General features: G+C 36.6%; 1 protein-coding gene across 1 annotated transcript; it reads left to right on the forward strand.

The window, feature by feature from the left end:
• The first annotated feature begins 276 nt into the window (after nucleotides 1-276).
• On the forward strand, nucleotides 277-17,519 carry ARHGAP8 (Rho GTPase activating protein 8). Its single transcript, XM_074540205.1, is given in 8 exon segments — nucleotides 277-291; nucleotides 1,610-1,727; nucleotides 1,911-2,000; nucleotides 4,573-4,672; nucleotides 5,752-5,859; nucleotides 8,262-8,326; nucleotides 16,661-16,738; nucleotides 17,401-17,519. Coding segments are annotated over 8 exon segments (693 nt in total).
• Nucleotides 17,520-18,321: the final 802 nt, after the last annotated feature.

The following is an 18,321-nucleotide window of genomic DNA, read 5'->3' on the forward strand; positions in this document are numbered from 1 at the left end:
TGTCATTAAAGGTGTCTTTAGTACTTAAGTACTTTGAGGAAAAACTCCTCCAAAACAAAGAGTTCTGTTTATTCAAACTTTTTATTATTAATTCATAGCTTCTGGCTGGTTCAATCCCAGCCTCCCTTTCCCTGTCCCTTCTGAATTAGATTCAGATGTTGAATTCTGAGAAAAAGCTGCAGGAAAGGAGTAGGCCCTGATTGCTGGGTATTTTGTGATGAAGTCACTTAAAGAATTGATTTGGTAAAGCTTTTGTAATGTCACTGCAATTCTGTTATGGTGTTGGAACAGGTAATTGACTGTAGAAAAACACTGGTTATTATATGCCTCCAAAACACTCTGTTATTTTTAAAAATACATGTTTTCTGGATGCAATGTAACAAGGAATTTACATGCTGTAAATAAACCACAATGCACTCTGTGACAATATCTGTTTAGGTACATTTTAATTTCAAAGTCTTTAAAAAAAGTCTTGATTGACTGTCACAACTACTTTTTTTCCATTAAAATGCCGCTAATACTTAAATCAGGGATCAAAACAGCATTACACTAATTGCAGTGTCAATCCTTTTTGCAAGGTACTTGCCGTCTAAGATTCACAGTATGCTGAGGGAATTAAATTGAGACTGGGAGTACAGGGTGAGAACTGAAGGGCTTTTCTATGCAAAGGGAAATATTCAAAGTGTTCTTCATGCTTGCAGATAGTCACAGCCCAGCAATGGCACGTGGAGCTGTCTGCTCTATTGAATGGAAATCACTTACACACAATTAAGAGCAATAGTTGGGGCTGGCGCAGAATAAGAAGATAGCATTGAGAATAACACGAGGAATTTGAAATCTGACCCAGCAAGAAATGCAGCTAGATTGCACTGCTCCATCATTGCTTTATTTGAGCCATTGAGCTGTGTAATAGGCCATCCCCTGTTCTCAATTGTAGAGAAAGGGAATGAAAATCGTCTTGAAGTATACTGTAAAATAATGAACACATAGCAATCTGCTTATAAAACATGCAGTGTTATTTCAAGATGGGATACATAGTGTGGTTCTTTAAATTAATTTTAAGGGATTCAAATTAAATTTAAGGAAAATGATTCACAAACTCAGTCCTCATAATGCAAACAAGGGAAAGACAAATATATTCAAGAAGAGCAGTTTAATTAGGGTTAATGGATTTTTTGAGGATTTAGCAACTTTTGAGAGGAATGCCCAAAATGTATTCTTTATTGTTTGAAAATGCAATATGACATTGTTTGCTTGTCTAAAAGGAAGGACAAAAACTGAGAAAAGCAAAATAAAAGTTGCTTTTAGTTAAAATGCATCTCTTAAAAATTTCTTGGCAAGCACGGTCTTAATTCATATTTAAGTGATTCATGAGCACTGTAGTTTTTGTAACTAAATATTTTCTTTTAAAACTTCAGGCATCGCAATGATGTGGAAATATTTGCCACTAGAGCAAGATGAACTTCTTAGATAAATATCTTGAAGCAAACATGAAATTGCAGTCACTAGCATTTTGTGCAAAAATATCACATTTTCTTTCCCAGTTACTGCTTCAAAAATCTCGTCCAGTAAACCATCTTAAAACCAAAATGTTATTTTTCTCCTAAAGTATACCCTGGACCAGTATGTAGAGAGTGATTATATGGTTGTCTACTTTCCCTATGGCTTGAAGACTCTGAGTAAGCCACCTCTGAAGTGGTTACAAACAGCCTGCAAGGAATTTGACAGTAAGTAAATCTGTTAAAGATTTCATTTACTCTTCAGATTGTGTAATATCTCTAATGAATTTCCATGAAGGAAATTGGGTGGATCTGTCCTGATCCACCCACAATTAACTCAGCTATTCAGTTCTATCATCTCTGGCATTTAACATTTTTCTAACAATTTTGTTTTCCTTTCCTGAGTACAAGAAAAGTGCAACATAGTACTTAAAGTTCTCTGTGTTGTCCATCCAACCAACATCATAAAAATTCTGTGGAATATCTTTAAACCTCTTATAAGATGCTTGGCACTTCACTGAACACATTTTTCCCATTTATTTCAAGGATGGTTTGTTCTCTAATAAGTTGCTTTTTAAAAGGCTTGAAGTAAAATACGTCATTAACAGCTCAACATGCATTTAAACTGCCTTGAAATACAACAATAATTGCCTGCTAATTCTTATAAAGTATGACTTTACAGGTACCTATTGCAAATACTTATTTTCCCTGGTTCTTACTATTTCTAAGTGGATTTTTTTGTATTGGAAAGTGTGACACACTGGCAGTTGAAAAGTGAGTGATCCTGATACACTTAAGCATTCATGTCTAGCATAAATAATTCAAACCAATGCCTGTCATCTTAGATGCATCCTCATCTTGACCTTCTGATCACCCTGTTTTTATCATAATTTGTTGTTTCTGTTTGTACTCAATTTCTGCCACTCTGTACCTGGATACTGGTTCTGAGTGTGATTCAGTGACACTCTACTCTCTGTCTTATAAATCTGTGAGCAACAGCAACAAAGCTGTTCGTGCATTGGGACTGACAAAATAATTGAAAGTATGAGTAAACTCTGAAAAGATCCACAAGCCAAAAAGCAGGAATCAGCTGAAGCTAGGGAAAAACCCTCTTTACTGCTTAAAATGGTTTTATAGCCAGCCTTTCTTTGCAGGTTGACTGTAGTTTGGGTTTGTCAAAAAAGTTTGTGCTACTGAGTGTCAAATGGCCCATGTACAATTTGGCTAAATTATACTTGAAGACTAAAACTTATTAATATTGGTATTATATATTATATTGGTATTACTTACTATATATTGAAGACTAAAACTTATTAGTATTGTTAATTTACTAGAGTAGTAAAATTTAAAATTTTTTCATAGTACTTTTTCATTCCAGTTTAGACTAATCTTATCTTGGCAAATCATGCTGTTAAGTGTCAGTATTAATCCACTTCACAAAAGTAATTGAGAAAAATCCTCTAGACTTTCTTTTTCCTAGCTTTGCTGAATTATAGCCCAGACTCATTTGTAGATAATGTTGCAAATAAAAAGAGCAGATGTAAAATAGATTTCATTATTATGAGGCATGGATTTATTTTTCTTTTTATTTTATTTGTCTGTTAGTACATTTGGTACCTGTTAGCACGTGGCATCAGTACTTTTACATGGCAACGTATTTGCTAACAACTGGACAAATGACACAGTTATTAGAATGAAGTATTTAACATACTTTTATTTGGGGATATTTAAGAAAATTTAAATATTTGAAATTTTTCAAGTTCCTGAAGTTGATTGATCTTGTTTCCAGTGCCAAAATAAACGAGCAAGAAGGTAATGTGTTACGTCAAGAGTATTTTCTCCAAAGTGCAAGATAACTGTAGGAAGATCATATTTCTATGAGCTAGCAGAACCTGTTATGAAAATAACATACATTTAGGTGGCAGTAGTGATGAGCAGCATTTATTCCTAATTGCCCATGAATTTTTTTACACATTGTGGGTTCTGTGACACGTCCTCTATTACCAGAGGTGATTAGTTACAGAGTTGTGTGCACAGCTGTAGCTTAGGAAAGATGTTGGAAGTTTGGGCTCTTTTGGATGAGGGGCACTCTGGAGAGCTCTGAAATTGTGCATGCACAGACTGATATTCCTCATGCGTCCCAAAATTCCTGTTAGCTGAATTCAGGGCAGGACTGTTTGTTCCATGTGCCACTAGAGGGAGGATGTGCACGCAGATTGGGCAATCCAGGGATAAACCCATCCATCCAGAGTTTTCCCCCAATTTTACCATGAGAGTAAATTGCAGCAAAGTGCACTTTTTACCATCAGCACCTACTATTTTTCTGGACACTTCATTACAGTCCAGATATTTTGTGTTGTGGAAAAATAGGACATTATTTCAGATCATGTGTACAAACATGTCCCTGACCCTTGTTTGAGCACCTTGGCTTGTGTAGTCGTGTATGCTGGCTGAAACTCAAGACCTAAATAGTGGAACTTTAAATTTGGAAGTCTGTTTTGTACAACTTACAGAAAATAAATAGTATTCCTGTTGTTTCCTAGAAGCTATCCAGCCCTTTCCACAAGGGGTGAAACTGATGACCAGCATTTCAAGGCTATGCACTATCAATGCTTGGAAAATTTTCCCTGTTGCTTAACTACTCCAAAGTTTATCTCTACATCCCCATTATTTTGTCTTTTTGCAGAGTGGAATACCTACACAATACAAACACGTTGTTCTGTTGGCTAGATAACATTCTTTTGAAGGTTAGCAGTTCTTTTAGTGAGCTTTCTAATGCTGTGTGAATCCCAGTTCCAGTGCCTTTTAAAGCAATGTTTTTCATATCTGTGCAAATCACAAACCATTCAGATGGAAGTCAGTTGTTTTTATTCAAATCAGACTCTCAGGCATGCACTCTATGTGTTTGATCATGTGAAATGAAATATATCTTGTGTCTCCTGCTGCTTCAATTACAGTCTAATTTTGAGTTGCATCAGCACTTGTGTTTTTGTAGATTTGGAAGAGAAACTCTTTATAAATGTTCCTCCCATGCTAATTTTTATACTACTTTGCAATTTAATTTTTTTTCTTTGTCACCAGTTTGAGAAATAGATCACCTACTTGAGCTATTTAGGTGACCTGGGACAACATTCCAAATCTGACCAGTTACATATCCCTCAAGAAGCCATCTGGTATGTGGCAAATTTAATATACATTGCCCCACTTTTTTCTCAGGTGGGGTTGCATCCTGATCACTGTATTCCAAGAAGAATATATTTCTTCAGTGTAATTTACCTGTTTGTGCTGGGTTGGATTAATTCTGAAGGCTGCATTGCCATCAGAGATATACTGAAGTGCATCAGGTTTTAGTTTTCTACTAAAAAATTTGGAAAAAATCCATCTCTGTAATGGAGCATTTTCTTAATATTGTTGCTACTTCTGTGTGAGTGTTAGCAAAACCATTCCATATGTCGTTGCTGCTTATGAGTATCATACAATTTTCTTGGGAAAAACTGAAACACTCATCTCTTTCCTTACATATTGTAACAGATTGACTTCCTTTTATGAAGAGCATTCCCAATCAGCAAAGTGTTGATTGATTTTAAACTTTATGGGTGTATCTATTGTTAGTAGGTCCATCATGTTTGTGTGGAGTTTATTTGTGTGTGTTGGGGAGAAGGATTTGAGAGTGGATGTGAGATGAAAAGAGCTGAACAGGGCTGGGATAGTGAAGCACCAGTATTAGTATCAATAACTCTTTCTAACATGATGCTTTACATGGAAATGCTTTGATGTGCTGACAGAAAGTGATTTTATGTCACTGCTGAATGAAAGAAACTGGAAGCTTTGATTGTGACTGTTACTGATGCCTGGTGGCTTTTTACATACCTATAACAGAAAATATCTTAGAGCTGTGAGGTAATAAATTGGATTACATCATGGCAAAGAAAAGGGAGTTGTAATTTGAAGAGCAAAAATGTTTGGATTTTGCTGTTAAATTATAGTGTGATTCTATCTTTTGGACACATTTATTACTGTACTCCACTGGCTGAAGCAAAGAGACTCTTCTATGTCTTGCATAAGTATCCCACCACAAATACTGCTTAAAAAATTTCTCCTGCTGAAATTCTGAAGGGCAAGGTTCTGTAAGACCTGCAGCATGTACACTGTTGTCAGGAGATCACATCATGAGCAATACCTGTGGCTGTTCACATATACAGTCTGTTATCTGAGGTGCACAGAATATCACTGAAATCTTGATTTTTTACAGACATGATGAAAATCTTTGGAGGAAACAGAAGGGAAAACCACCTGTGGTTAAGGTTCCCCCACCATGGCCACCTCTGCCTACCCAGCAATTTGGAGTCAGCCTGCAATAGTAAGCCATAAGATTCCTAAAATATGAGATTTCTGTTGCGGGTGGATGCTGACAGTCTGAAAGCATTTTGGACATGTTTAGATAATGGGTAGCAAAGCCAAAACATTGTTCTGTGCTCTTTGTTCAGCTAGCTCTGATAAAATAAAATAATAAAGCCTTATTGCTGCACCTGATTGCCTCTCTCATCAAGGAAGGGCACAGCTGAGCTCAAATACAGCACACAGGGTTGATCTTGAGTAGCCGTTGACATTAATTAAAATAATAATAAAAATTAATATTTATTATTATTTATTATAATAATTAATATTATATATTGTAATAATATTAATACTATATATTATAATATCATAATATTATATAAGATTATAAATAACATTATTTTATACTATTATTTCACACTGTTAAAATAATAAAAAAAATATTTACTAAATAAATAATAATTAAATTATATTAATTAAATAACAGTAAATTAATGATATTAATTAATTAAATAATATTGATTAAATATATAATAATTAAATAATAATAGATAATTAATAAAACATTAAAAATAATAATAATTAGAAACTGATTAGTTTTTAAATCAAAAATTAAATATCTTTTATAAGAAGACAGGAAATGTTTTCTTTTTCTGTCTGATGCCATGGATGGGGAAAAGAGGAAACATTCAAAATTTTCACAACTGTGCAGCTTTTTATTGTTAAATTGTTACCATAAACATTTCAGTGCTTTCCTTTTAGTCATCATCTTTCTGTGTATGGATGACCAGGGAGGAGGAATGCATTCTAAATCAAACCTCCGTGGCCCTCAGCAGGGAGAAAATGAAAGGGAGGGGAAAAGCCAAGAGAGAGAAAGTACTGAAATGTCATTGGGTATTATTTGCTGATAATCTGTGTGTGAAGGCCTTGCCTGGGTACCTGTCTGCTGTCTAGAAATGAGCCTTTGGGTGTGTAAGGTGCTGCTGTAATTGATCATGAGTCAATTCAATGAGAGGTTCTTCTCCCTGGCACTGTGTTTGCCAGGACAGATCTCTCTGGAATCTGACATTGCCGCGATACAACCGTGATCTGTGAATCCTTTCCAGCAGCTGAACTGAGCACTCCAGAAATGCTCTGTTCTGCTCATCACTTAAGCAGAAAGAGTAAGAAAATATCATGTTTGAAATGGCCTGGAGCACTTTGTGCTCTCCATCACAAGGCACTGCAGCTCATCCCACCATCCTGGACAAGGCAGGAGAAACATGGATTGCTTGGCAGGATCCAAAAGAGAGGACAGAGGTGTCATTTCACTGAGTCATTTCACTGATCTTTGAGCTGGTCTGATTTACATTAACTGATGTTCCAAGCACTTTATGTCACTCAAATCCAGTAAAGTGAAATCTGTGTCCCAAAATGTGAAATGCTCTGAAAATACACAGCCCAGCTCACCACAGTGCTGAGCAAACACAGCAAATCCTTTGCATGTGACTGTCAGAGAATAAACTATTCTATTTTTGACAACCTTGTTCATTTTACTGAGAACACCACCTTTTCTTCAAGGGAAACTGGAATTCCGTAGAAAATGGAAAGGTAGAAAATGGTAGAAGTACAGAAACTGTACAACTGTACCTTCCCCCCCCAGAAAAAAGTGATGTGTAAGGTTTATTATTACAAATTATAGCCAAGTTATTTGTTTTACCTCCCTGACAGATATACTAGTTCTCAAAAGGAGCAAGTGCTGTAAATAATCAGTTTGCTATTTATACACTGAAGCTGGAAACACACTTATGGCTAACAATAATAATTAGAGAACATTTAAAAAAAGCTGCTGGGTTGCTGTTTGGTTCCTCTGGAGTGAGCAGCTGTAAGAAAGAAAATGCAATCAGTGCAACTTCAGAGAGGTTGAGAATGGGTTCCATGAGCTTAAATTGTCAATAATAAAGATGTAACAGCTTCCAAACACATTAAAGTCTTGATGATGCTCCCATTTAAGTGAGTTAGGCTTTGGACTAATTTTAATAAAAGCTGCTCTGATTGTTTAGGGTTTGAATACATGAAATAAAATCCTTTGACACACAAGGAGTATGTTAGAACTCCCCTTTTAGAAAAGCTAAAATTAATGTGCATTTTTTTTCCCCTTACCTTGATTTTCTGCAGGCTTTTCCTCACTGGCATCAGGAACTGACCTCATCTCCCATCCCCTGCAATTTTTCAGTGCCTTGATGTGAGATATAATTTCACTGGGGATTTCAAGTTCATTTGGTGTGCAAAGAGACCCTAGAGCTTCTTTCCTGGTGTGGTTTATTAGTAATATTAGTTTATTAATGGGGCTGCACTGTGTTGCTTCTCTGAGTTCGTCATGAGCTTGGCCCTGGTGGCAGAAGCTTCTCTCATGAATGAGGTTTTTTTATGGGGTACCCAAAGCCTTTGGTTCAGCTCCCAGAGGTCTGTGATGATGGGGAACATTGCAGTGCGACTTGGTCTTACAGGTCAGGCCATAAATATTTCTCCTGGACATTTCCATGTCATTATGCTGCTGCAGAGATATTCTTTCTAATAAATATTTTTTCTTCTGGTCATTATCATGTCATTATGCTGCTGCAGAGAATCATTGCTCCAGCAGGCCCAGAGCTGTTTTGTACTGAAATTAATGGTGCCATGCCAATGTGTAAGAACAAGATGTTGGATGGCCTCATCCTAAGATTATACTTGCAAGCAGCAGCAAATAATGATAATTTCTAACATATAAAAGGCCATACTTTTGGATTATCTGAATTAAATGAATTCCTTGCTGTTAGTATTTTCTTTCCTGCAAGTGTGTTGTATACATTGCATACATTGTAGAATTTATTTGGTCAGATGTCTGGGATGGTCACATTGTGAACATGGTTTGTGAAATTTGGCTGCGTTTTTAAAGCAAAATTTCTGTGTTTGTTTACAGTAAGTAAAATTCCCCTCTCCTAAACAGTTCATGTTGCATGTAGGTACAGGAGTGTTTATGGCCATCATTATGTTGTGTTAGTGACCAACAACTAGTTATTCTTGCACTGATCTGACATAAAACCTCTGTGTCTTGCTTTTGTTCTTTCTGGGTGTTTTGTTGCACAAATTTCTCACTCTTCTCCCTCAGCAATTGCTGACTCAGCTCAGATTCTCACAGTTTTCTGAAGCAGCAACACCAAATGTGCAATAGAGGGGAAAAAAACCAAACCAGTCATGATGGTTATGGTTAAAAAACCTCCAGGGTTGGCTCATCTTTGTCACTGCAGAATTTCTCCCAGATGAAATGTTTAGATGAAATGGAATGTTTGCCATTCTGAAAGCAGTAATCATCCTTGAGTTTTCTCCAAACCTTTGGCTAAAATTTCCTCTATTCAGTGCGGTATCAGTAACAGATTGGGAGGGATGGACTCTGATGGGATGAGATTTCTTGTCCTGCTTTCTGCACCTTCAGAAATCAGTGGCATAATAGTGCTGGCCACCCATACACACTCCAGTTCAAGCACTTCTTAGCTGAAATATCTAATTTTTTCCCCAGCTCTCAATCCTTCTGTGCCCTTAGGTAGGAGGGTCCAGGGCTCTGTTCCTGTTGTTATTTTCCAGTCAAGCCCAGGTTTGCTCAGAGCTGTGATATTCCCTATCATAAGGAGATTTCCACAAACCAGATTTCTGCAGAGACATTCCTTGTCAGGTACAGCATCTTTTGACATTCTCAGGCAGCTGAAAGCCAAGTGCCTGTCATGCCAAGGCTGTCAAGCAGTGGGTGACAGACATGCATTTTTCTGCACTAGATTGTAGGTGTGCAGGTATCTGTTGTGCCTGCTGTCTGCTGTGATTTTAACTGTTTCTATAAATCTGGAATATCTCAGCTGTGCCATCTCCAGCCAGTGCTGACCTTGTGGGATGCTGACAGCCCTGGGAGGGGACTGGCAGCATTGTTTGCACTCCAGACGTGGCAACAAGCACAGTGAAAGCTTCAGTTTCGCTCTGAAAGTGACAGAATTTCACTGTCATTGCCCTCTTTCCTTTGATTTTGGCAGAGTTTTCAGCCTTGCAGCATTGGCAGCAAGTGGGATTTGGTTTTCACCCAAGGTGCAGTAGTTCCACTCTCTATCCATTGCTGCATTTTCACATCTGTGTGCTTGAAATCAGCTTTGGAAACTCGGAGATAGACCACAGAAGCTTCTGCAAAAATCCTGCTTCATCAGCTGAGTTAGGAGTTCTTGAAATATCAGTGGCCCTGTGGCATCCCTTGGGTCCATTCTGCACCACTCAGACTTTTGTTTCTTGAGCAGCTTGGACCCAGTTTACATTTATCTGACATTTACATTTATCTGACTGTATAGCTAGACCTTTCTGACCAAGATTGCTCCCACTGGATCTCAGTGGTAAGCCCCTCAGTGCTTTTAGAGACACTAAAGAATTTCCAGTTTGCAGAGATTCATCTGTTTCTGGTTTAGAAACAAGAACTGTTATAGCTTTGGCCTCAGACAGTATTGCAATAAACACAACAAGCTGAAGTTTCTCAATTTCTGTAATTTTCAGGTTGTTTTCTTCAAGAATGGAATAAAATATAGCCATTTCACCACTTTCATTCCAGCTTCACTTTAGAGTGAAAAATGCTTTTAATACTGAATTTTAAAATTCCCGATTTAGGTTTTTTTAACTTCCATGGAGAAGAATTGGTATCCTTAAATGAGTTCTGAGTACCTGAAAAAAAAAAATCATCATCTCCATAAGTTCATCTTCTGCACCAAACCAGAGAAGTTATCTTCATTTCAGACAGAAGGGTGTGGTATGATCCTGAACCCATGTGATGACTTAGGCCAAACAGGTTTACCTTGTAAAAAAAGCACATTTGTATCTTGATATTAACCAGCACACCAGAGGACATTGTTTTTTCCATGCACAGCATCAAAACCATCTGGTTTATAAATGCAAGGCTTGACTTGCACTAAGTATGACTTTTTTGTATGTACCATTGTGGAAATTTGCAGGGGTCCCAGGATGAGGGAAGAGACGAGAATGTTGACTCCATGTTTCAGAAGGCTGATTTAGTATTTGATGATATATACACAATATTTATACTAAAAGAATAGAAGAAAGGATTCCTTCTATTCTTTTTTTTCAGGATTTCTTCAGAAGGCTAGCAAGGAAAGGAATAGAAAGGAATGATAACAAAAGCTCCTGACTCTCAGAGAGTCTGAGCCAGCTGACTGTGATTGGCCATTAATTAGAAACAACCACATGAGCCAATCTCAGATGCACCTGTTGCATTCCACAGCAGCAGATAATCAATGTTTACATTTTATTTCTGAGGCGTCTCAGCTTCTCAGGAGAAAAAATTCTAGCAAAAGGATTTTTTCATAAAATATCATGGCTACATACAATCTTATCCCTGTTATGCCCTGAGAAATTACATTGCTCCATTAAACATCCACTCCCTTTTCAGAACAGTTCTTAAGTGTTTCTGACCTGGTGCTGTTCCTGCCCCTCATGACCAACTGTTTTGGTAAATCCATGCTACAAAGGATAAAACTGCGCAACAAAATCTGTATTTTGTTTGCAAACCCCCTCCAACATCTGGAGGTGAGTTCTCAGCTTTAGTGGGATTTTTATTTGATTGAATACATGTATGAACTGCACTGTTCAGACCTGCATGAAGATGTCAAATTGGTTGCAAAAAGCAGGGATGTCACTCAAGGCTATTCCAAACATTGACACATGGTCATTTGTATCTGCTTGTATGCAAACGTTGAATAATAATAATAATAACAATAATAACAATAATAGCAATAACAATAATAATAATAATAATAATAATAATAATAATAATAATAATAATAATAATAATAATAATAATAATAATAATAATATTTACAATATTTATAATATATATTATATATAAATATATATTTATATATTTATATATTTATTTATATATTATATATCCATATATAATAAATAAATATAATATATAACATTTATAATATAATTATAATACTTATATATTAATATTATTAATATTAATATTAATATTAATGTTATTGGATTACATATATAATATATATAACAGTATATTATATTATAATATATATTATAATATATATTATTATATAATATATTGGATTATATTATATATATAAAACATATATTTATATAATAATAATAATTAATGTATTTCATGTTTTAGGGAGTAAACATGCTTTAAAAAATTTAAAAGCAAAGATTATTACTAAAATTTCTAAAATTTGATAACCAAGCCATGCAAAACCAACGCATCAGGCCTTACAATTAAATTATTTGCAGAGGTTCCAAGTGTAAACTGAGACCATTGATTCCTACATGCAACGGCAGTATAGACTGTGCATTTCTAAGCTGCAAGGACACAAATACAAATGCAATTTGGATTCTGCTGCTGCTCAGCTTTTCAGTAGGGCTGGGGCTATTTTCCCTTGCCCTCCCCTCTTGCTGTGCACTTTCTTACAGTGAAAATCAGCTTTATGGGCTGCAGACATCCCACTCTCTTGCTCTGCATTCATTGCACAGAATGCAAGGAAAAGGGAGGAGGTGCATTCTCCTCCTCAAACTTCTGCAGCTATCGTAGCTTAAAAAAAAAATCAAATTTTTCTTAAACAGGAAAGTTAATGCCACTTTAAGAAGAAACAGTGACAATTAAAATATGCTATAAACTCAGCAGTCCTTGTATTAAAAATAAATCAATTCTGATTAAAAAAAAAAAAAGCCTTACTAAACTAGGAAATCTGAAAGAAGATGTGTTGGTTTAGACATGTATTAGTGGGAATGAAAACCACTCCCAAATCAGGATGGACACTTTGTAAGGCTTGGCAGGACCCCAAATTACATCTTACATCTTACTTAACTTACTTAATCTTACTTACTTAAATCTTACAACTGTAATAAACATTTCCAAACTCAGTTTGGGACAGAAGGGATTCAGATGCTCCCTCTTTGCCATTTCTCTTCTGAAGGCAGACAAATCAACAAAGGTTTTTGATGCCAGCAACGCTCAAATCAAGGATGATTGAAAGAAAAATAATGTAATTTTCTTGTCTGCCTTTCTTTGACAAGTTTCCAGCAATGTGCCAGCATGCATTGCTTTAATTTATCTTTATCAGTTTTGATTTTCTGTGTCATTTTTGTGGGACAGCTGATGGGGGCAAGTAGGAGGGGAGCTAAGCATTTTTAGCACCATAAATAAACGCAGAGTGTGGCACAGTTGTGTCATGGCACTGTGAAATTTTGTCTGACTGCTGAAAGCCATCTTATTTCAGTGTGGAATGAAGTGCCTGCTTGTTGTCATTGAGGATTACTGACACCTCAATAATTACTCAGTTGCATTCTCAATTGCAGCATCAGTTTTTATTGAATGTAGATGGCTTCTTTGGAAGTCATGAGCTACATTTTTCTGTGTAGCACTTAATATTTAGAACAAAATGTGACTCTTTTTGGTCTGAGGAGTTTAGTGCAGGGGGATAAACGTCCATTGATCTCTATGTTTGTTTTCCTGGTGAAGGGCAGGGGGCAGTAGACAGCTGTAAGGGGTCATGCTGAAAACAGGGTTTGATTGAAGAACATTGCCAACAAAAATTAAATAGACTGCTTCAAAATTATTTCTTGATAGGACAAAAATGAATGCTTTGGGCTGTAATGATCAGGATTGCCTTCAGTCAATTTTGTTTTCACGTCCTATGACTCAGGTGGTTTTAGCATGTGTTTTGTCTGCAAAAAGGAAGACACAGTGTTTAATTTTATTTTAGTCTGTGTAAGTTGTGATGGCTTAATTATGGTAGTTCTAAGATCTGGATTGGTTTTCCCCCAGTGTCTGAAAAGGCAAATTCAGAGTTGGAGAAAGTATTTCCAGGATTGTCAGTCTGTGTAGTGACCCATCACAGTGGGTATATTCTCCTTGGAATATCCAAGGAGAGGCATCAGGTCCCTCCCTCCCTCCCTCCCTCCCTCCCTTCCTTCCTTCCTTCCTTCCTTCCTTCCTTCCTTCCTTCCTTCCTTCCTAAATTCCTAAATTCCTAAATTCCTAAATTCCTACATTCCTTCCTAAATTCCTTCCTTCCTTCCTAAATTCCTTCCTAAATTCCTTCCTTCCTTCCTAAATTCCTATATTCCTTCCTATATTCCTTCCTAAATTCCTTCCTTCCTTCCAAAATTCCTTCCTTCCTAAATTCCTTCCTTCCTTCCTTCCTAAATTCCTTCCGTCCTTCCTAAACTCCTTACTGAATTCCTTCCTAAATTTCTTCTTTCCTTCCAAAATTCCTTCCTTCCATTCCTTTCCCCCGTGCCTGTGTGCAGTCTGCTTGTTTAATAAACAGTTTTACCACTTTTTTTTCACCAAGAAATTCCTGTAACAGTGGTGGAGGGAGGGAGTGCCAAAATCTACTTCTTCAGAGGAGATGCCCCTTTCAGGAAGTTTTCTCCCAACTTTCCTCTGTCTCAAACTGAGACATTTCCCACCCCTTGTTATGAGACCTTGTTGGGATCATATTCTAATGCTGTTCATGCTGTGTGACAAGTGAAATGCCATATCTTAAATAATGGATTTAGGTAACTTCACCTCACCAACTAAACACAGAGAACACTAAGAGCAATAAATAGATTTACAAACTTCTAAAGCAAAGTGTCCTTTTCAGTTCATGTTCATCCCAGCTCATCAGTGTACCCAGGCTCTTTGTTTTCCCCCATCAAGAGCATAATGGCTGTTGAGTCCAATTTCTGTTTACCAGAGACTGAACTTAGATCCATTGATTGATTTAAGATTTGCTCTAATTTCTTATTTATGGTCTGAGCATCTTGTACTCACAGAAAGGCAAAAAAAAAAAAAGATGTGACTCTTGCTGTTGTGGTTCATTTACTGGAGAAGAATATTTTCTTTTTCCCTAAGAATTGTAGCTTAATTACGTGTCCTGCCATTTGGCTGGGCTGCCCACAAATGTAAAAAGCGCTGGTTATATTTACTTTGGCACTTGGCTTGTTGCCACCTGTGATCAAACAAATTGCTGTACATTGATTCAATTTCACCTGAGCTCTGGAAGAAGCACAGATATTGCTGTGTCCCAGTTCTTGCAGATAAAGATAAAAGTTGCTTTTCCCTCTCCCAAAACACAACCAGCAAGATCTCAGTGTTATTTGCCATTACAGCAGCATTGATGGGAGGCAGAGCCAGACAAGCACAGCTGTTGTCTGTGCTACAAACAAATGTCTTTAATAAGACTCTAGAAAGCTTAGCTAATAAATGTATAAACCTGTTAATAATTGATATTTATTACATTACTCCTTACAGCCAGATTCACATCGGATAAAAACATTATTAACCCAATTCCTGAAAAGCAAACTGGAAGTGTTTATGGATATCTGTTTTCTGAAAGAGCTGTTTGTGAAGAACACCTCTAGCCAGTGACAACCAGCATGAAAATCTGCAAATTCTCAGGAAACAATTGCTGAGGACAGAGCCTTGATGAGCAGTTCTCAGCTGCTTCTTCCCAAATTGTCTTTTTAGACAGGCTGTATTATAAATCTGATGGAACAGTTTCACTACAGTGATGTTATTTGCTGTAAATTTATTAAAGTGAAACAAAATCTGATGGAGAATAAAGCCAGGGGTCAAATATATCATACCTGGTTCCTTTGGTGACCACACATGGTAAGAAGCTTAGATATGGTAGCTTGAAATGTCAAACTCCTTCAAGAACCGAGTGCATGGGCTAAAATTTTAATATTCAATTCAACAGGCAAGGGCATGTACTCCGAGGAAGTAACTGGGAGCTGAATTCAGCTGAACTCCAGCCAAAGCTGGAAATCCAGTCAGTGGATGCTTTCAAACAGAGCCTGGGGTCCTTGGCAAAAGTCCCCAAAACTTGTCTATGAAAATGTATTTCAGTGGTATGTTATCAGTTCTTCTAGTGTACTGACCTAAATTCATGTGAGCAATACTAGATCATGGGTTCATTAAGGAAATTTGTTATTATTTACTGATTTTTCATGTATGAAATACATCTGAGTGAATTTGCAAGAATGACTGAGTATCCTTCATTAATGTATGACATTTATTCTAGAATAAAATAAAGATTCTTGATCATGCAAACAAACCCACGTGTGCTTTACTTGAAATACTCAAATGTTTCAGTCTGGCTATTTACCTGCATTAAAATAATAAAAGTCTATCTGGTCTTCCTCACTCATCTACAGAAACATACAGCAATGCCTCCAAGGCTGTGGGTGGTCTGCCAACCTTCTCAAATCTGCAATTTTATGTTTTGTCAGACCACCACAGGCTAATATTTTAGATTACTCTGCTTCCAGTAGGAATGTCCAATTCAAATGTGTCAGTGAAATTACATTATGTGCTGGCTGTGAGGAACAGCACAAACTGGAAAGAAGGAAAGGGAGAGGTGAATGAGAGTTTGCCAAACTCAAAAAGCAAGAAATACCACAAGCCTCAAGAAAAGTAGCAGTTCTTTGCCCCCTCCTATTCTGTATAATTGAGATTAACAACTTACCTTGAACACTGAGGTCCAATGAGATCCTTTTTCAACATTTTTCTTCTCTAGATGAAGTCAGATTTCAGTTGGTCCACAATGTTATAAACATCTTTCAGAAGATTAATGATAAATAATTCAGAACTGCCTCAAGATGAGAATCAGGTATTTCAAAATACCATGGACAGGCACTGTTGAGTCCCAAAGGCTTTCAGAGAGGTGGAAGGAGCAATGATCTGCACCAAAATGCCTTAAAACAGTTTCCTTTTAAAATATTTTTTATAGTTGTTTAATTTTTAAATTATTTTTCAGGACTTCTAGTAGAGGGCCTCTTCAGGAGGTCAGCCAGCATCCAGAACATCAAAGATGTGCAGAAAATCTGCAATCAGGGTAAGCTGTGATCACACCTCTGCCAGTGGCAATGTGAGTGCTTTGTTCATCCTGGTTTTGGTGAAGCAGAAATGTAATTTACAATTAATTAATCAAAGCCATTTCTAACATAAAATAATAAGAGCACTAGTAGAGAAACCTGAGAGAAAGCAATAGGCACTTAATGCTCACTGAATAGCAAATCACCTCTGGATGTCACACCAGAGCTGTAAAAAATCTGTATCAGCTAATGAGGTTTGAGTCAAAAAAGATATATTAAAATATATTAATATGAATATATATGAAAAGATATATTTTAAAAATGTTAAAAATTATTAAGTCTATGCACTTTACTGTAGTTACAGAGTACAGAGTCCCTGTGTTGTCTTGCCTCTGGTTATGGCAAAGAAATATAATTTTATCTAATAATTTATGAAATGTAGTGAAGTAATTTTGAAAGTCTGCGCTGCATAGTGAAGTCATTTTATGAATTGCCTCTTTTAGGAAAATTAATAAAACTCTATGCAAATGAAAAAGGCAAAAACAAAATATCAGGAGTTACCAGCAGCAGAAGGCCAAGAGACTTTCTGTTTGAAATGTTGTGTGAAACAGTTTTCAAGGAGCAGCTTGAAGAAAAAGGAAAACAAATCATTGAACACCCATTCTGCTTTTTCTCCTTTTAGGCAAGTGTGTTAATTTTGATGATTATCATGATTTCCATATTCCTGTGAGAAATCCAGTGACGTTATTTGCATTCAGCAGCTCTTCTTGGGCTTCTCCAGTCATATTGGCCATATTTTAGCCAACAGTGTATTTCAGAAACGAGTGCATTTAATCCCTTTTCCTGTCTAAATGCTAGCAGAAAGCAAGATTAAAGGATAAACACATTGATATAAGCAGCAGTTGCTATAATACCCACGTGTTCATTTACTAGCTGAACTCTAAAGCTATTAAGGAAATCCTCTTGTCATTTACCATTATTTTAGCCACTGATATCTCTCCTCAGTGTTATGAATTGTGTAAGTGACTTTGTTCCAGTAATAGATACATCATCTTAATGCACTTCTTAAGAGCTGAGCACTTGATATGTTAATGAGGTGTGCAAAAGTAGCACACAGTATTTTCTGTAATTGGGCAGCAGAATTTAGCATTCTTTTGGAGTAGGCCTTATTATGTCAAGTGATGCTAGTGCTCACATCTGCAATTTTTGCTGATCCATAGGTTTTCTTCCTTAATGTCTCAGGGAATATTTGCATTTGGAAAGGTCAAGGGATCATGAAACATTCTCAGAGCTAGAAATTTCTATTCACTGCAGATTGGTGTGCTGCACAAGCTTCCACAATTTATACTTTAACACGAATCCTAGTTTTTACCTGCAGGCATCAGCCTCCTGCCTTACATGTAAAAGGCAATTTAATTCTTCCATGAGTTAAGTCTTGAGCAGTGCAAGAGGTACTTGTAGCAATTTCATGAAGTGGGATGAATTGTAATCACTAGATAGAGGTTTTAAACACTCCAAGTTTGATACAGGCTTGTGAAAGAAGGAAAAAAAATCCCTATTTTCTCTGCAGTCTCAAGCACCCTACTTCCTTATAGCCCAAGAG

The sequence above is a fragment of the Zonotrichia albicollis genome, chromosome 4, assembly GCF_047830755.1.
Source record: "Zonotrichia albicollis isolate bZonAlb1 chromosome 4, bZonAlb1.hap1, whole genome shotgun sequence".
NCBI classification, from domain to species: Eukaryota; Metazoa; Chordata; class Aves; order Passeriformes; family Passerellidae; genus Zonotrichia; species Zonotrichia albicollis.